Below are 16,579 nucleotides of genomic sequence, written 5' to 3'. Positions count from 1 at the left end.
GCATCTACATAAGACACACTACTGAATTCAAAAACACCTACACAGACCACAACAAAATGGAACAGCAGTTCCTTAAGATATACCGTTTATAAAAGTTGGTCTATAAACCTCTAAGTTGATTCACAACCTTGCAGAATCTCATTCTAAACAGACCACCTGACCGACACAAAGACTGTCGATCTTGATAAGATAACTTTCATTCAATCACGCACTGCATTAAAGATTAACATAAGTGTATAAAGAGGAGAAAGTGAGCTAAGCGTGTTCGCTACATGACTTAAGTGTTTTTCTTCCTTTCACTGCTAAAAGAAAGACATATTGCTAGCATTAACCCTACAGCAAGTCATAACAGGTAAAGTGTAACACTGATAGAAGAGATTCATTAACTTGAATATAGCTTTATAAATACAAAAAGACGAAGATACTGGAGTTAGCCTGCTGTGCTTGCAGGTTCAACTCATTTCAATCACTCTTCCTTTAGACCAGACTGACTCTCATCCCTCTTGGCTAATGCTGACCTATTTCCATAAAACATTGTAGTCATAAAAAGCCAGAAGCACTTTCAGACTAACCATCACACGTGCGCGCTAACAGTGGGGCACTCAGCACATGCAAAAGCGCCCGCAGTTTCACCCTAAATTTGCACGTCAAAGAACATTTCTCTGATGTCATTAAGTACAGAATGAGGTCACCGATCATCTCACCGTCTAAGCATTCATCCCTGCAACAGCCACACTGCTTCCTCATCTACTTTTTTCCACTCGTATTCACGTAGCACAGCCCTCACTCCGACGTTGTAATCCAACCACCATTCCACTTTTCCTTCTATTCAGCGCACATGTCTGTAACTCGACCAACATCCCAGTTTCTATAGTTCTGGTCAGCGCACGCCTCTTTATCTCAATGTAATCTGCCTGTTTCCTTTGCTTGCCTGTTATCTGATCCTAACCCAGTCACTTTACATCCTGAGCCATTTTACCATCCTCCACTTAATATAGACTTCAGATATCGGACTTCATTAGGGGATGGAAACAAGTGGACAACTGACTCATTACTTCTTTGTAATTCTGAAGTTCTGCCAGCTGCTCTTTTGAATAATTTCCAGAGATATACTACGCACATACTGCACTACTAAAGGAAATTATAACAAGGTTCAGTATCTACTTGTTTTATGAAAAAAAAGTATTTCATAATTCATATGCGTTTTGAATTTTCATATGTGAGTCTGTGACTGTTATCCCTATAACTCTGGTCATCACTGAATATCAATTTAGATCACTGTCAAACCTGACACAGATCAGAAAATTATTATATTGCATTAGGCCCTTTACGCTTGAAGCCAAAATGATTCATTGCTAAATATGTCTCCACAAAGAGAGAGTAAGGGACAAGACGACAAAAAGGACAGAATGAGAGAGAGAGAGAGATGGAGAGAGACTGATAGCAATAGAGAGATTTAAGGAGCCAAGATGAAAGAAAATCAAAGTATGATCCTAATGCGTGGAGAAAGGGATCTCCTGTGATTTATCATTCTCCAACCCACCCCAAGAAGAAATAATCTTGTTAATGTCAACAATGCAGAGGAGGGGCAGGGGTACACTCCAAATGCAGTTTCATGATGTGGGGTTTCAATGTGGCAGGCCAAAGATCTTACAATAGCTGACAGACTCCTTAATAGTAAAGAACATGCAACGTCTTCTGATGCGCCGAAGATCAAATCAGCCGTAATGAGCTTTAATTTAATTCCAGAACAGCGTGCAATTATGTAACAATGGTTTAAAAAAGCCTGTCAACATTTCTTACAGATATTGGCCCAGATTAGAGATGAAATCTCAGAGATTATCATTATGGCCAGTTTGCTAGCCAGTCGCCCATGGTCTAAAGATCTGCATCGCCACAGCAGCAAGACACCAATGCCAATCCAATTACGGCCCAGCTGCCACTCGGATAGATAAACGCAGGGCTGCTACTTCATATCAGACACTCCAACCTACTAACAACACTATTCAAATCTAACCAATATTTATTTTTAAAAGCTTCTTTTCCAAGAAATGGACTCATTGCTCACAGGACAGTTTCGTCTCTTTGTCTTTCTCTCCTGAAAAAAAGCTGGAGAGTAATATTTTGTCCTATTGCAGATTAATATGCAGAGGTCACTAAAGTAATCCAAGCTGAATAAGCCAAAGTGTAAACACTGACTCTGTCGCACTGTTTGTTTGAGCATCCCAATGAGCCCAACATCGAATCAACTGGGAATATGTGTTTGTTGGCATAATAAAAGGACAGGAGCACTCAGGAATCTATTGAACACTATTAAAAAAAGTTACTAATAATTCCATCTGGCTATAGAAATTCTTCCTAGAGTTTTCATTCTTGTGTCTGAACCACTGGTGAAAAAAATCCAGATAATTTACTCACCACCATGTCATCCAAAATGTTAATGTCTTTCTTTGTTCAGTCGAGAATAAAAAATATTTTTTGAGGAAAACATTCCAGGATTTTCTTGTTTTAATGGACCCTGACACGTAACAGTTTTAATGCAGTTTAAAATGGCAGTTTCAATGGAGTTTCAAAAGACTCTAAACCAGTGGTTCTCAAACTGGGGTCCGGGGCCCTAAGGGGGGCCGCGAGATGGTGCCAGGGGGGCCCCAGTTTTATGACATTTTTTAAAATACATTCATTTATTATGAATTCTGTGTAATTAAACCTAATAAAAATAAGGCTACTAACCAACAGCACTACTTTGTATAACTTAATATCTTTTGTTTAATTAAAAAAAAAAATTTAGAACAGTTTTTGTCATAGATTTTCTTTGGGGGGCCGCGAAGGAATGCACCGTACACAAAGGGGGCCGCACGCGGAAAAAGTATGAGAACCACTGCTCTAAACGATCCCAAACGAGGCATAAGGGTCTTATCTAGAGAAACGATTGTCATTTTTGGCAAGAAAAAAAGCACTTTTAAACCACAACTTTTCATCTTCCTCGACCTCACGTAATTGCGTAATGCGTTGAAAAGGTCACGTGTTGCATATATGAAACGCACATTTGCGGACCATTTTAAACAATTAACTGACACAAAGACATTAATTAATATCATTCCATATACAACAACGTCGGAACGGTCCTTTTTCTCCACACTTGTAAACACTGGGGCGTAGTTTCGATACGTCATCCGTGACCTCTTGACATGATGACGTATTACGTGAGGTCGCGCTGGCACGTCATAGGACCGGAGATAGACGAGAAGTTGTGGTTTAAAAGTGCATATTTTTTATTTTTCTTGTCAAAAATGACAATCGTTTCGCTAGATAAGACCCTTATGCCTCGTTTGAGATTGTTTAATATCCTTTAAAACTCAAAGTCCATTAAAATTAGAAAAATCCTGGAATGTTTTCCTCAAAAAACATAACTTCTTCTCGACTGAACAAAGAAAGACATCAACATTTTGGATGACATGGTGGTGGGTAAATTATCTGGATTTTTTTAAGAAAATTTACTAATCCTTTAAAGGTCTCGCCTTGTCTAGAATCCACCATCAATCTTACTGGAGTTTAACCTGAATGTCAATAACAGAGTGCCTCACAAGTGCCAATTTTGTTCCACCCTGCATCGGCATATCGTGTCCAGGAAAGCGAGTCGGCCGCTGGGCTACAGAGGAACAATGACATTCCTGTGCTCCGTGATACCAGGTGCCGGCAAGAATACGATTCCTTCCATCTGTCTGTCTGTTCTGGCTCGGCCAGGCCCGGGCAGCAGCTAGGGAGAGCCACAGAATGGGACTATTGTTCCGAATGTTTTTGGAGGACACACTAAATATCCCCACCTAAACATACACATTTAATACACACACCAACATGAAAATACACATCATGAACTAAAGACAAACTTAAGGTACAGTACAGTACAAAACCACACCCACTGTCAGTCGCACAAGACACTGTATGCACACAAATACATGCACACACATGCCAAGGATGATGCAAGTGGTACAGAATAGATGCACATCTGCAGTACTGACAAAGTCTTGCTTAAGAGGGAAAAGCACACTGTGATTAACAATCTTTTCTTGTGAAATATGATTCACTTCCTATAAATGTAGAAACAGGTGATAAAGAGATGTTTCTCCTCTATAACATCTCTCAACACTGAGCACTTTTCAGAATCTGCCAAACCTGTGTTTAGTAGTAGTACTGAAACAATATGACTCAATATCACATTGAGTCTCAGCTGTATTTTGTCCGTCTTGCTGGTCTCTTCCACTTTAAAGGAAACTGTACTCCAAGAGCAGCAACCATTTGACTGGTGCAGTCAATGCCCTTAGGCTACGCTTTTACCCTCACACACAGGGACTATCAATTCCACCCGACTCACACACACACACACACACACACACACACGTAGCGAGGGACTAAAAGCTCCCTGTCTGAAACACACACAACCAGCACACTGTTTCAAACCGAAAAAGCGGCCCATTGAAGATGTGGCAGATAAATAATGGATACCTCATTCTCTCCTATTTCTACTGTGAAAAAATATGACAGATCTGTTTTTGGCACCTCTTCTGGAACAGCTTCATTTTTGCCCGATGGACTCCAGGGGCCTGATGCCCGCCTTCTTCACTCTCTCATCTTCTAATGGTCCTTTCAGTGATTACTGAGACATAAGTGCTCCGTCTGTCTCGAAGATCAATCATCCACTGGATCTATAAAAATGGCCCCACCACAGAGCTCCAAATGTAATCAAATCTAAAGAAGCGGACGCTGCCTGTTCCGGTAGTCTTCATTTGCTGTAAGCATGACGGACAACTTATTTAGCGGTGCTTTAGATGCAACACAATATGTGATGCTGCCAACTTCAGGTGTTCAGCAAAAGCATGCTCAATCTCGTTTGTCATGTCATTTGGCTTTGGTTTATAAATCAGTGAACCGTGAAACAGCCCTTTACTGGTACATTGCAATATTCAATAACAGAGTTATACAATTCTGAATGAGCAGCCAAGGCATGTAACGTTAGGGTTCAAAGTGTCCCAGCAGCTCATAGCTTAGTAAAGGAATATATGAACCATCAAACTCAATGACCACTTTGTGCAAGCGTCACCCTACTTCTTTGAGACGTCATACAAATGGTTTGTAAAAACCGCTTTCAATGAGCAAAGTCTTGCGCAATTCCAACTCAATCCTAAAACATAAGATAGCAACATGGCCTCACTTTAGAGAGATTTTGCACTAAAGAGTCGCACTCTTCTGTCTGCGTCAATATGTTTGCTGAAGAATGAATAGTAAAGAAACGTTTCTCTATTAACAAGCGACTATATAACTGTCGGCTGTACAGCAGCCCGGAATTAAAATCGGACAAATATGCCGTTAAATGTACAAATTTAATCCTTTACCTCTTCGGTTTGTGTCTCGATTGCGCACGAACCGATAACGAAGATGTTGTATGACCGCTCGCTTCGTCCCACAGCGGATTTGAAGCTCCACACACCGAAAATGCTATCTTCAGGTCGTAGTCCCTCAAAAATTAATCCCAAGCATGATACAGCGGAGACTTGACCCGAAATTACACGCTTTTTACTAAATCCGTTGTCTCGTTCCGTTTTAAATGGAGATATGCTGGTTTAATGCGCGCAGGCCGGAGTGTTGGCTGGTAATTATGGTGTAAATTAGCCGACCATCGAGAATACTCTGACCGCGGGATGACTGCTGGACTCCGGCTGATTGAATGCGCTGAGCGCCGCTACTCGGTCTATAACGGGGACTGAAGAGCAAGAAGAGACCCGCCCACTTTATCAACCCGGAAGAGAACTGTCAGTACACTGGTGTGTTCGACTACATGCGGCACTGCGCACATTGGTCGAATTATGACATCAAAGTACCGCGAGAGCCATTACGTTTGAATTGCTCTCGCAGTACTTTGATGTCTTATGCGTATTAGTTTGCGCAGTGCTGATTAAAGTCGAACTCACATTTTGTGGAGAGGGGCAATGGCATTATTAACTCACTGTTGCAACAAAGCTTTGATCTTTTATAATACAATTTTATAATAAAAATCTTTTTTTAATGAAGTTAATGATAATTTGCACAATTGTCAAATTCACTGTCCAGAATGACTTGGAAACCATGTGAATGCTCTATTTTACACATTTGAGTGGGAATAAAGTCTCTGGCATAAAATACTCATGTTGATTTAGTGACACCTCACTGAGGTAATGTATTTGCCTAGGCTGTTATCAGTTAATGGAGTTTACAGTTCCCACTGTAGGGAAAGGCGTAATTGGCTATATATTAGGTTTAATTTTTGCAAACTAATATTAACTTTTGTTGATTGTAATTTTACACTTAATGTCAGCTATCACCCTGTCTGAGTTTTCTGGGAACTGCACTGTTGTGACATAAACTGTGATGTAATCTTGACATCCTGCAGTGTGAAATATGGGATTTTTTGCACTTTAAAAAATACTGTTCATCCTGTTTTGGAAAAATATGGAAAATACACCTTTGCCCTGTGTTCCTGTAAGCTATAAAAATATCCAGAATGAATATGTTTGTAGTAAAAGTTTTAGTTTCAGTTTTTATATTTCCTTTTCTTTATTAAACTTTTTAAAATGTTAAAATGTTTTAAAATCATATTGTTTTATCAAGAATGAATGTATTATAAATGAGCAAAAACTTAAACTTGTAATTTAGACAGCAAATCATCTGAATATTCAAACAGCAAATGCATCTGAGTGTTTGTATAGATTTGCTTTGGTTTTAGTGAAATGCAATAATAAATCAGAGACAAATCAGCACAGAATATTCACTATTGTGGTTTTCTTGCAGTGCTGTTATTCACTATTGTGGGTTTTTTTTTTTTTTTTGCAAGGACTTATTATTTATACGTACACATTCTCTCTTTTCATTTTTTTATCTGAAATACTCTTTTGCTTTCCTTAAATGACTGTAACATGAGTGCACACAACCAACACAGATTACATTTCTTAATTCTCACTGGTTAAGATATTATTTAGATCATTTCTGAAAAATAACCAGAAAAAACGAATATTGCATCTATTTTAATGTAGTTCATGAAATATTTATGATTGTTTGCTATTGAACCCAGAATATATATACTTTATTTATGTATTGTATGAGCTGGCCACTTGAAACGATATTGTCGTCATGATGAAATATGAATGAGACGTCAAGTGTGTCTTTGTCTTCCCTCTTTCTCAGCCTTTTATAAAAACATTAACTCAGCCAAAGAACAGCCAAAACCCTACAGCAAGAGCAAACTGAGACATACCAGACAGCTGTATTCACTTCAGTTAAACTGCCAAGATAGGATGCAGACCCCACACTATACCAGGAAAGAGGATCTGTATCCATTCTTATCAGCTGCTGCCGGCAACATCTCAGTTGTTTTCTTAAAGGAACAGGAGTGTGTCTGTGCATGTGAGAGTGCATGATAATAGTGATAATTATCAAACAGGGCAAAGTCAACAGGATACCAGAATAAAATGTGAGAAAGTGTTATTCGCTATAAGAAAGTGAAGACTCTTTAGTATTTGAATACTAAACAGCATGTTCATTTTAAACAGAGGTTTTATAAAGTTCACAAAGTGCCTCATAAGTCTCACTATTTGTCAGTCACTTTTATTCATCTTTTTGAATCTCCAAACCAATGACTGCCCTAAAACAGGTTCATATTTCTTTTTTCTTCTTTTTTTTTGGTGATGCACATTTTTATACATTTCTCTAATACTGCTGGCAAAAGGAATCCAAGAAAAAAATAAAGAGGCAAACATTACTGTATGTGTCATCTTTGCATGTAGAGAATTTTGTAGTATAAAAGTACTGACAATTCTAACTCAAGGACAACATATTCTGCAGAACATGACATTATGCTCATTTCCCTTCACGTATTTGTACCTTTATATGTCTCAGTTCAAAACGCGCAGAGGGATCTATATAAAAGAGAAAGTGAGCTTTGAGACTGACATTTGAGACTGCAGAAGAGGTGAAATGACAAGTAATGGCATTCAAAGAAAGGGCGAGAACAGAGAGAATCAAATAAAGGACAGTAACTGTTTGATGTGTCCTTCTGCCTCTATAATATAGTGTTAACAGGAAAATGTAGTTTCAATGATCACATATCTACAATTCCCACTCAAATAAAATGTATATTTAATGTCAAAGAGCATATAATTGGAGGTTATATATTTTACTGACATTGTACAACAGTGTTTTGACAACAACAAAACAGTCACAAACACAGCTACCCTGTTAAAATGACCAGAATAAAATGAATTTTAATACATTTTCAAAATAAAATTTAAATCAAGCACCTTTTAAAATAACACCAATTTTTTTTATACCATAACTGGTTTAAAGTAAAAGTTTTTGGTATAAAGATGTATTAAAGAGCACCAATTATACGATTCACAATTTTACATTTCCTTGGTGTGTGTGTATTAGTATGTTAACGATAAGCAAAAGGTGCATACCCTAAAGTAAACGATGACACGAGTTATTGTCTTCAATGTAAATCTCTTTTCTTGGACTACAACAAACACAAAGATTGTAGGCAACAGTTTACTTCCTGGGATTGGTGATGTAAACAAGACCAACATTGTCATAATTCCTCCCGCTTGGACTAACGGCCTGTAAGTTAACTCCTGTTAGCATTGCATTGTGACCGAATCTTTCAAACATGGTAAGGAGTGTCACATTTCCGGCTGATGTCAGAGGTATTCAGGCAAATCACCTATACAGATTAGCTGGCCAATCAGGGACTCAGCGCTTTTCAAATCGAAATTTTGACGTCAGGCCGGTGTTGGTTTTTGACGTCAACCTGAAGTTGGGTTTTTATGTCAGCAGGATGTTGGGTTTTTATGTCAGCAGGATGTTGGATTTTGACGTCGGGCCGACATTGGGTTTTGATGCCAATCTGCCATTGGGTTTTGACATCAGAACGGCATTGGGTTTTGACGTCAACCAGATTTTAATTTCCAACCATTTCCAACCAACGGAACACCTGCCCAAAGATAGAGCTTGAAGTCTGCTAGTTCTGACAGTTCTGCATGTTCACATTTTTTACACTGAAATTTCTTAGCTTTCTCAGCTATTCCTGTCTTTACCTTTTGCATTAGTATTTGTAACAATGTTGTAAAAATCTGTGTTTAGGCTTAGAATTCATAATGCAATTAAGCTTAAAATTCAATGCTTTATAAAAACGGGTTTGGAATACACGTGATTTAAATTAACTTGTTCATCAGTTTTGTTTCTGAACAACTTAGTAACTTAAAATAGGCTACATTAAACGCATTGTGTACGCTAGTATACGCTAAATGTGTTTTATATGTATTTACAGTGGAATCATATGAACGTTGCCTTTTCATATTGTTTTACATAAAATACTTCCATCTTTCTAATCCTAGAATGAAAGAAAAGCAGGGCAATCCTACGATTCTGGCTAGAGGAGATATCATACAGCCACGCCAAATCTCGCGATATGTTGTGTTTAGGGGTAGGATTAGGATGGAAACAGCGCTCATCTGGCGAGATTTCACAATATTTTTGCCGTAGCTGTATGCCATCTAGCCACAACCGAATCCTGCGCGCTTGTCTGCATCACTTCCGGGTCAGTGGGATGTTGTGATTAGCTGATGGCTAACGTGTTTACAACAGATTTGAACACAGTTGTTACATTTCAGGTTATGATCTGTGCTTGAAATACAGTGAAGACAAATGTCTGCACCCTCCGCAACAGGGACATTACATTTTAAGGATTTAAATCCACCGACCGGTTTGACGAGTAAAACTCAAACAGCAGCGGCGTTAGTCGCTCAGGCTCGGGCTAAGAAACGAGCTGTCAGTCCGGCGACCCACACTAGTCTTCAACCGAATAATAATAATAGTAACAACAGCAAGAAAAGAAAAACACAGCCTACAACATCGGCAGCACAGGGACAGGTAATAACAACTTTTATCGTTGTTGTTTATTGTTTATACGCACAAATGACAGGTCCTGCATGTCATAGATTTAGGAAAGTGTGGCATAGTAGTTCACAAACTTTAGGATGGTCAGAAAGCGACTCTACTTGACAGAAACGTTATTTACATTTCTTGTTATATAATGAATTCGTCTTATTACCATTATCAAAAGTTTTAATGATGGATTTGACTGTTCAGGTTGTTCCTGTGGAGGTGAATGCTGAAGGAAAATTAGTAGCGGATGTTGACTCAGCTGCTAAAACTCTACCTTTTAAAAACCCCAGTTTTGTGGTAAGATGTTTATTTTTATTTTAACAAAGTCTGTTTTATAAAATACTTATAAAAAAATCATAATGCATATGCTGAAGTTTCTCTTTCTTTAGCACTCGGCTATTGGTGGGGCAGCAGCAGGGAAGAAGAATCGCACATGGAAGAATCTGAAGCAGATTTTGGCAGCAGAGAAAACACTTCCATGGAAAGCCACTGATCCCAACTGTAAGTTTGATTTCCAACATTAATAAATGACATAAGGTATTTATATTCAGTCAAAATATATTTTTTAAAACTTATAAGAAGAATTACCAAAGCCTATGTGGATGTCACAACAGAGTTGTTATATGTCTACTAGTACAGTGATTTACAATATTCACACTTTTTCTGTATTTTGACTTCTTTTTCAGACTGTACCATAGATGCACCTCCTTCTATGAAGCCTACTAAAAAGTACTCAGACATCTCTGGTCTGCCGGTGAGTCTGTGTAATTTGTTGTAAAATGTCTTACTAATAATGTCAAAATAATTATATCCTAATGTTTTTTTTTTATCTTTGTCAGGCAAACTATACTGACCCCCAGACCAAACTACGCTTTGCATCAACAGAGGAGTTTTCCTACATCCGCCAGTTACCCACAGATGTGGTTACCGGATATTTGGCTCTCCGCAAAGCCACTTGCATTGTGCCATAAGAGAAAATGTAATTCTCCCACATGCACACATACACATACATGCTGACTACAGGATGTGAAGGACCAACAGAATTGGATCAGACACTGATCAAATTTTGATCCGTGTGGATATTTGCAGTTACTTTGCCAATAAGTTTTCCACTTCTAGACTTCCAATGTCAATCGAAGTCCTGTAATTCTAAGGATCTGGGATCATGTCTTATAAAAGATGGATAAAAAGAACCTGCTGCTTTAGACTATGAACCTATGAAGATGTTTTAAGGATATGTTTTCTTGTGTTAAATAAAATGTAATTTCCTTTTATAAGGCCATTACTTATAGTCCCTCTGCTAATATTGGCACCCTTGGTAAATATGAGCAACGAACGCTGTGATGTCTTTAAATTTCTTTATTGTTTAACATTTAGATTTTTTGTGCAAAATATTAACAAAAAACCCAAACCCTGCTTTTGTTAAATAATAATAATAATAAAATATATATATATATATATCTAAATCTTTAGGCATCGTCAGTGTTTAGTGTGACCTCTCTTGGCACTAAACACATCTTGAGCGTTTTTGATTTCCTTAAAATTAGAAATTAGGATTTAATTTTATTTAGGTTTAAGAGATCCTGCAGTTTCCTGCTATAGCTCAAGTGGAAAGGGATTTTACTCTAAAAACTTCACACATCAGTTTACATGTTTATATAGATTTTAATACTATATACACATTTCCTGTATTTTCTGGATGTATTCTATTAAAGAGACTGAGAAACAATTATATATGATCACTATAACATTGCAAAAACAACAAATCTAATTCTGCCATAGTGGCCTAAGACTTTTGCACAGTACTATATATATATATATATATATATATATATATATATATATATATATATATATATATATATATATATATATATATATATATATATATATATATATATATGTGTGTGTACATCAATTCTTTGTGCTGCCTCCCTTTGCCAGGATAACAGCTCTGAGTCTTCTCCTATAATTGCTGATGAGGTTAGTGAATACATGGCATTTAAGTTAGTGGACTGGAATGGCTAGGGCAAGAATTCGATTTTGTGGTCAGTAAACCATTTTTTTGTCATTGTCCTGCCGGAAGATCCAACCACGACCGATTTTAAAGGAATAGTTCATCTAAGTTGTAGTAAGAACATAGTAAAATATTGAAAAAAAAATGTATTCTGTTGAACACAAAAGAAAATATTTTATGAGAACTTCCATAGTAGGATAAACAGATATATGGAAGTCAATGGGTACTGTCAACTGTGTGCTTACATCATTTATCAAAATAATATATAATTCAGTAACATGAGGGCGAGTAAATGATATACTATGAAAAAAGAATACTATGGAAGTGAATGGGGCTCATGAGGGGTTTAGTTTCAAACTTTCCTCAAAATATCTTCATTCGTGTTCATCAGAACAAGTTATACAGATTTGTAACAAAATTTTGAATTTTTATTTTTGTGTGAACTATCCCTTTAATATTTGTTGATATTGGATAGAGTCCATGATGCCATGTATCCTAACAAAATGCCCAGATCCTATGGCAGAACAACAAAACGGTATTAGTGAAGGGGAATTTATGAATTGCAGTGCCTGATCTTTTGATAGATTTGATTTTGCTACCCTCTTCCAGCATTCTGAGGTATCACAGAGATAAACCGATAAAGCACAACCTATTAATTCTCATGTAGGCCTATTATTCTTTTATCTATGACGTCTGCTCCAAGTAATAAAATCAGAGAGAGAAGCCATAAAAACATAGGTGTTAACAAAAACCAATGAACGTGCATTTAAATGATGTTCTTTAAACTCGACAAAGAAATAGGGATCTTTTTGTAAAGCACCATCTGCTGGTTACAGGAGGAAGTCTTATTCAGCCAGGATAGGTACTGTGTACATCTGAATTACTGATGTGTGTTTAAAGTTTATAGTGTTTTGCATTTTGTTTTGCCACCTTTAACTTAGCTTTTCAGTCACACCAGTATGTAACACCAGTAAAACACTACAGGACACTGCAGGTATCTTGTAATGCTTTGTGGTTTGTTCTTTGCTTGCCTTTGAGTTTTTCATTATATTGATTATAGGGGGTTTACTCAAACTGACAGGTAAATTGCTCAGTTTCCTTCTTTTAATCTAATGAAGTCAACAGAGATCAACACAGATCTGTGTTTCCTGTGGTATTCCATCCATTGAATACCAGTTTAAATCCAGTGTCATAACATCGTCTGTTTTCAAAATACATTTGTGTAGGCCCCAGCGAGAATTGAACTCGCGACCCCTGGTTTACAAGACCAGTGCTCTAACCACTGAGCTATGGAGCCTGACTTGATACATGTCACTCATGTACATGAGATAAAGTATTGTTAGCATAACCAAGCCACACCTATAGGATTGGCTGATGGCCCATTGTATCACAAACAAAGTGTGAAAGGCCTAATAGTAATTTGTAAAACCGCTCTCATATAAATTTACAAGCAGTCTCTTGGGAGTGGGTCTACAATATTTTGTGTGACATCAGTCATCTGGACATTGAACATTTTCTTGTATAATAAGCCTCAATTGGTTTCAATTCAGTAGCTCCATAAGAACTACATGGAATGATGTTTTGATGGTGTCTAAAACTAAATACAAACAATATGACAACATTTCTTTAATGTAAAATCTACTAACACTGAGTTGAATAACCATGTCAATAGCACAGAGGTAAAAAGAAGCTAGAGATAAAGAGGTCTAGGTGTTGCCTCACCACGAAGATCAAAAATTTAGGGTGACTGTCACTAAGTAGATTTGGACTGGACTATATTGGACCAATCCGTGAGTCAGAAAGTGACAAATAATTTGTTTAAATTTAGGCTCCTTGGACAAAATGTCAAATGCCTTTGTATTTGTAAGTCACTTTGGGCATCTGCTGAACCAATAAATGTAGTTAAGGAGGACAGAAAGGTGAAGACAGACTGACTAGGGCAATGGCTGTATTTATAGCTACTGGGTACTGAGGACTAAGGAGAGGCATGAAGATTGGCAATAATTTAGGGCACTTAAAATTGAGACAAATATTCAGAATGCAGAGGAACCAGATTCATTTCACTGTGGTATGTTCACACATGAGGTCTGAAGATCAGACAGATTTACACTCGCACTGAAAACAGCTGCAGTAAAGAATCTGACATTGTGAAACCATAATTCGTTTAATAACTAAAATATTTTGACCAAACAATTTTACAGTCTTTATTGAAAAAATTGTACAGACAAGTTGGACTTTGTCATTGATTAGGCCTAATATTATATAGATTTACATTGGCACAATGCATTCATATAAGACATTATACACACCATATGGCTCACACTTCCCCCATGTGGCTGATAAGTGCAATTGTCTGTTATCCCTGCTGAAAAAAACAGCAGCAAGACCAGCATATGTTGTGTTTTGGTGCTGGTTTGCTAGTGAACACCAGCTAAACCAGCACCAGCATCAGCACCAGCATCCCATGCTGGTCATACCAGCAAGACCAGCATATGTTGTGTTTTGGTGCTGGTATGCTGGTGATCACCAGCTAAACCAGCATAGACCAGCATAATTCCCATGCTGGTCCATGCTGGTTTGATGCTGTTTTTTCAGCAGGGATCAGTGTCGTACATACAGTCGTTGTTCAAGCCTTCCCATGGGCAGGACAATGCACTTAAATTTGTTGACTAAGCTGATTAAACCAGTAAATGCAGACATGTCAATTGTAAACCATGTCTACGGACCAGGTAAAGTAGCCCGTGTTACACTATATTCTGTGAAAAGTGTCACTATATATGACACTTTTCCTCTTCCACAATTCAGCTGCACTCTCACTCCCTGCAGCTTCCTTTGAACAGTTAAGGTAATTTGGTGTTCCCTGGGAAAACATTGTGCGATATACACCAGACATAATTTTTTTAAAAAGCCTCTATTCCATGGGTTTGATTCTGTAGTTATTTCAAACACCCGATTTGAGTTGTCCACAACTTCCACATCCCAGAAGTATGTTCCAGAAGTAGTTTGGTAGCGAGCCGGTGTATGTTTTCAATTATTTCCAATGGATTTAAAAAAAGCCAGCAGCTGGTTGCTTTTCAGCGCTGTTGAAAAATAATCAAATTTTGGTGAAAAGCTCAGCTCTCACACGGCCGTCCAATCACAGTGGATGAGGGGTGGGATAAACATCACAACAACCAACCGGCGCATCTTTCAGCGACTGATAAACAAAGCAGAAGTATCAAAGTAACCAAAGCGCTCAGCTGAAAATAGCTGGCAGTCGATGTCCGCCTGGCGTTTAAAAGCTTGAGTGTGAACATCCCCTTACTCTCACTACATCATTTTAACTAATATGCATTCTTAAAGCTTCACAACAATATACAGTTTGTCACAATTTGATAAGAATTCACAAAAGTAAGGCAGGACACTGCAGGTTTCTGGTGATGCTTTGTGTTTTTTTCTTTGCTTGCTTGGCATTTGAGTTTTCCAATGTGTTTATCTTTCACTTAAACTGCAAAGTTTCCTTTTTGTTTTTGGGTTATGAAGTTTCTTATACACTGAGATCAACACAGGTTTTTCTGTGATATTCAGTCCATAGGAGCTCAATTGTGTCAGAACATCATCTGTTTTCAAAACACATCTGTGCAGGCCCCAGCGAGAACCGAACCCGCGACCCCTGGTTTACAAGACCAGTGCTCTAACCACTGAGCTATGGAGCCTGACTTGATACATGTCACTCATGTAAATAACATAAAGTATTGTTAGCATACCTGGGCCACACCTATAGGATTGGCTGATGGCCCATTGTATCACAAACAAAGTGTGAAAGGCCTAATAGTAATTTGTAAAACCGCTCTCACATAAATTTACAAGCAATCTTTTGGCAGTGGGTCTACAATATTTTGTGTGACATCAGTCATCTGGGCATTGAACCTTTTCTTGTATAATATGCCTCAATTGGTTTCAATACAGTAGCTCCATAAGAACTAAATGGAATGATGTTTTGATGGTGTCTAAATCTAAATACAAACAATATGACAACATTTCTTTAATGAAAAATCTACTAACCCTGAGTTGAATAACCATATCAATAGCACAGAGGTAAAAAGAAGCTAGAGAAGGTGTTGCCTCACCACGAATATCAAAAATTTAGGGTGACAGTCACTAAGTAGATTTGGATTGGACTACAGAGGACCGTCAGGGTCAGAAAGTGACAAAAAAAGTTTAAATTTAGCCTCTTTAGACAAAATGTCAAATGCTCTCATATTTGAAGTCACTTTGGGTAAAAGCATCTGCTGAACCAATAAATGTAGACAAGAAAGACAGAAAGGTGAAGACAGGCTGACTGGGGCAATGGATTGTATTTTACAGTATACTGTATTTATAGCTACTGGGTACTAAGGACTAAGGAGAGGCATGAAGATTGGCAATAATTTCAGGCACTTAGAATTGAGACAAATTTTCAGAATGCAGAGGAACCAGATTTATTTCACTGTGGTATGTTCACACATGAGGTCTGAAGATCAGACAGAATCACACCAGCACTGAAAACAGCTGCAGTAAAGAGTCTGACTTTGTGACAGCATCATTCGATTATTTCTTAAAATATGTCCATAC

At 37.7% G+C, this 16,579-nt stretch overlaps 2 protein-coding genes and 2 non-coding genes across 6 annotated transcripts in view; 1 reads left to right on the top strand and 3 right to left on the bottom strand.

The window, feature by feature from the left end:
• Positions 1–5,754, bottom strand: part of galnt1 (UDP-N-acetyl-alpha-D-galactosamine:polypeptide N-acetylgalactosaminyltransferase 1) — a 111,770-nt gene extending 106,016 nt beyond the window's left edge. For 2 of the 3 annotated variants that reach the window (XM_073872146.1, XM_073872148.1), the window contains exon 1: positions 5,391–5,754. The gene's annotated coding sequence lies outside the window, so the exon portion shown is untranslated. The remainder of the gene's footprint in view (positions 1–5,390) is intronic. The other variant, XM_073872145.1, reaches the window with a different exon arrangement.
• A 3,831-nt stretch (positions 5,755–9,585) lies between these two features.
• On the top strand, positions 9,586–11,306 carry ino80c (INO80 complex subunit C). Its single transcript, XM_055209982.2, has 5 exons — positions 9,586–9,954; positions 10,174–10,266; positions 10,359–10,470; positions 10,656–10,723; positions 10,809–11,306. Exons 1-5 carry the CDS (start codon positions 9,730–9,732, stop codon positions 10,938–10,940), a joined length of 630 nt encoding a protein of 209 aa, XP_055065957.2. The 5' UTR covers positions 9,586–9,729; the 3' UTR covers positions 10,941–11,306.
• Positions 11,307–13,210: 1,904 nt separating this feature from the next.
• On the bottom strand, positions 13,211–13,283 carry trnat-ugu (transfer RNA threonine (anticodon UGU)). Its single transcript has one exon. It is a non-coding gene; the product is annotated as a tRNA-Thr (tRNA).
• A 2,325-nt stretch (positions 13,284–15,608) lies between these two features.
• trnat-ugu (transfer RNA threonine (anticodon UGU)) lies at positions 15,609–15,681 on the bottom strand. The gene has a single exon. It is a non-coding gene; the product is annotated as a tRNA-Thr (tRNA).
• Between the last annotated feature and the right edge of the window lie 898 nt (positions 15,682–16,579).

The sequence above is a fragment of the Misgurnus anguillicaudatus genome, chromosome 10, assembly GCF_027580225.2.
Source record: "Misgurnus anguillicaudatus chromosome 10, ASM2758022v2, whole genome shotgun sequence".
Lineage (NCBI taxonomy): Eukaryota > Metazoa > Chordata > Actinopteri > Cypriniformes > Cobitidae > Misgurnus > Misgurnus anguillicaudatus.
Note: the sequence above shows the minus strand (reverse complement) of the source record. Positions and strands in the feature narration are given on the sequence as shown.

Coding starts and splice junctions, on each gene's coding strand:
- ino80c (XM_055209982.2), top strand. CDS start 9,730: ATGTCTGCACCCTCCGCAACAGGGACATTACATTTTAAGGATTTAAAT. Junction 9,955..10,173: donor CATCGGCAGCACAGGGACAG/GTAATAACAACT, acceptor TTGACTGTTCAG/GTTGTTCCTGTGGAGGTGAA. Junction 10,267..10,358: donor TTAAAAACCCCAGTTTTGTG/GTAAGATGTTTA, acceptor CTCTTTCTTTAG/CACTCGGCTATTGGTGGGGC.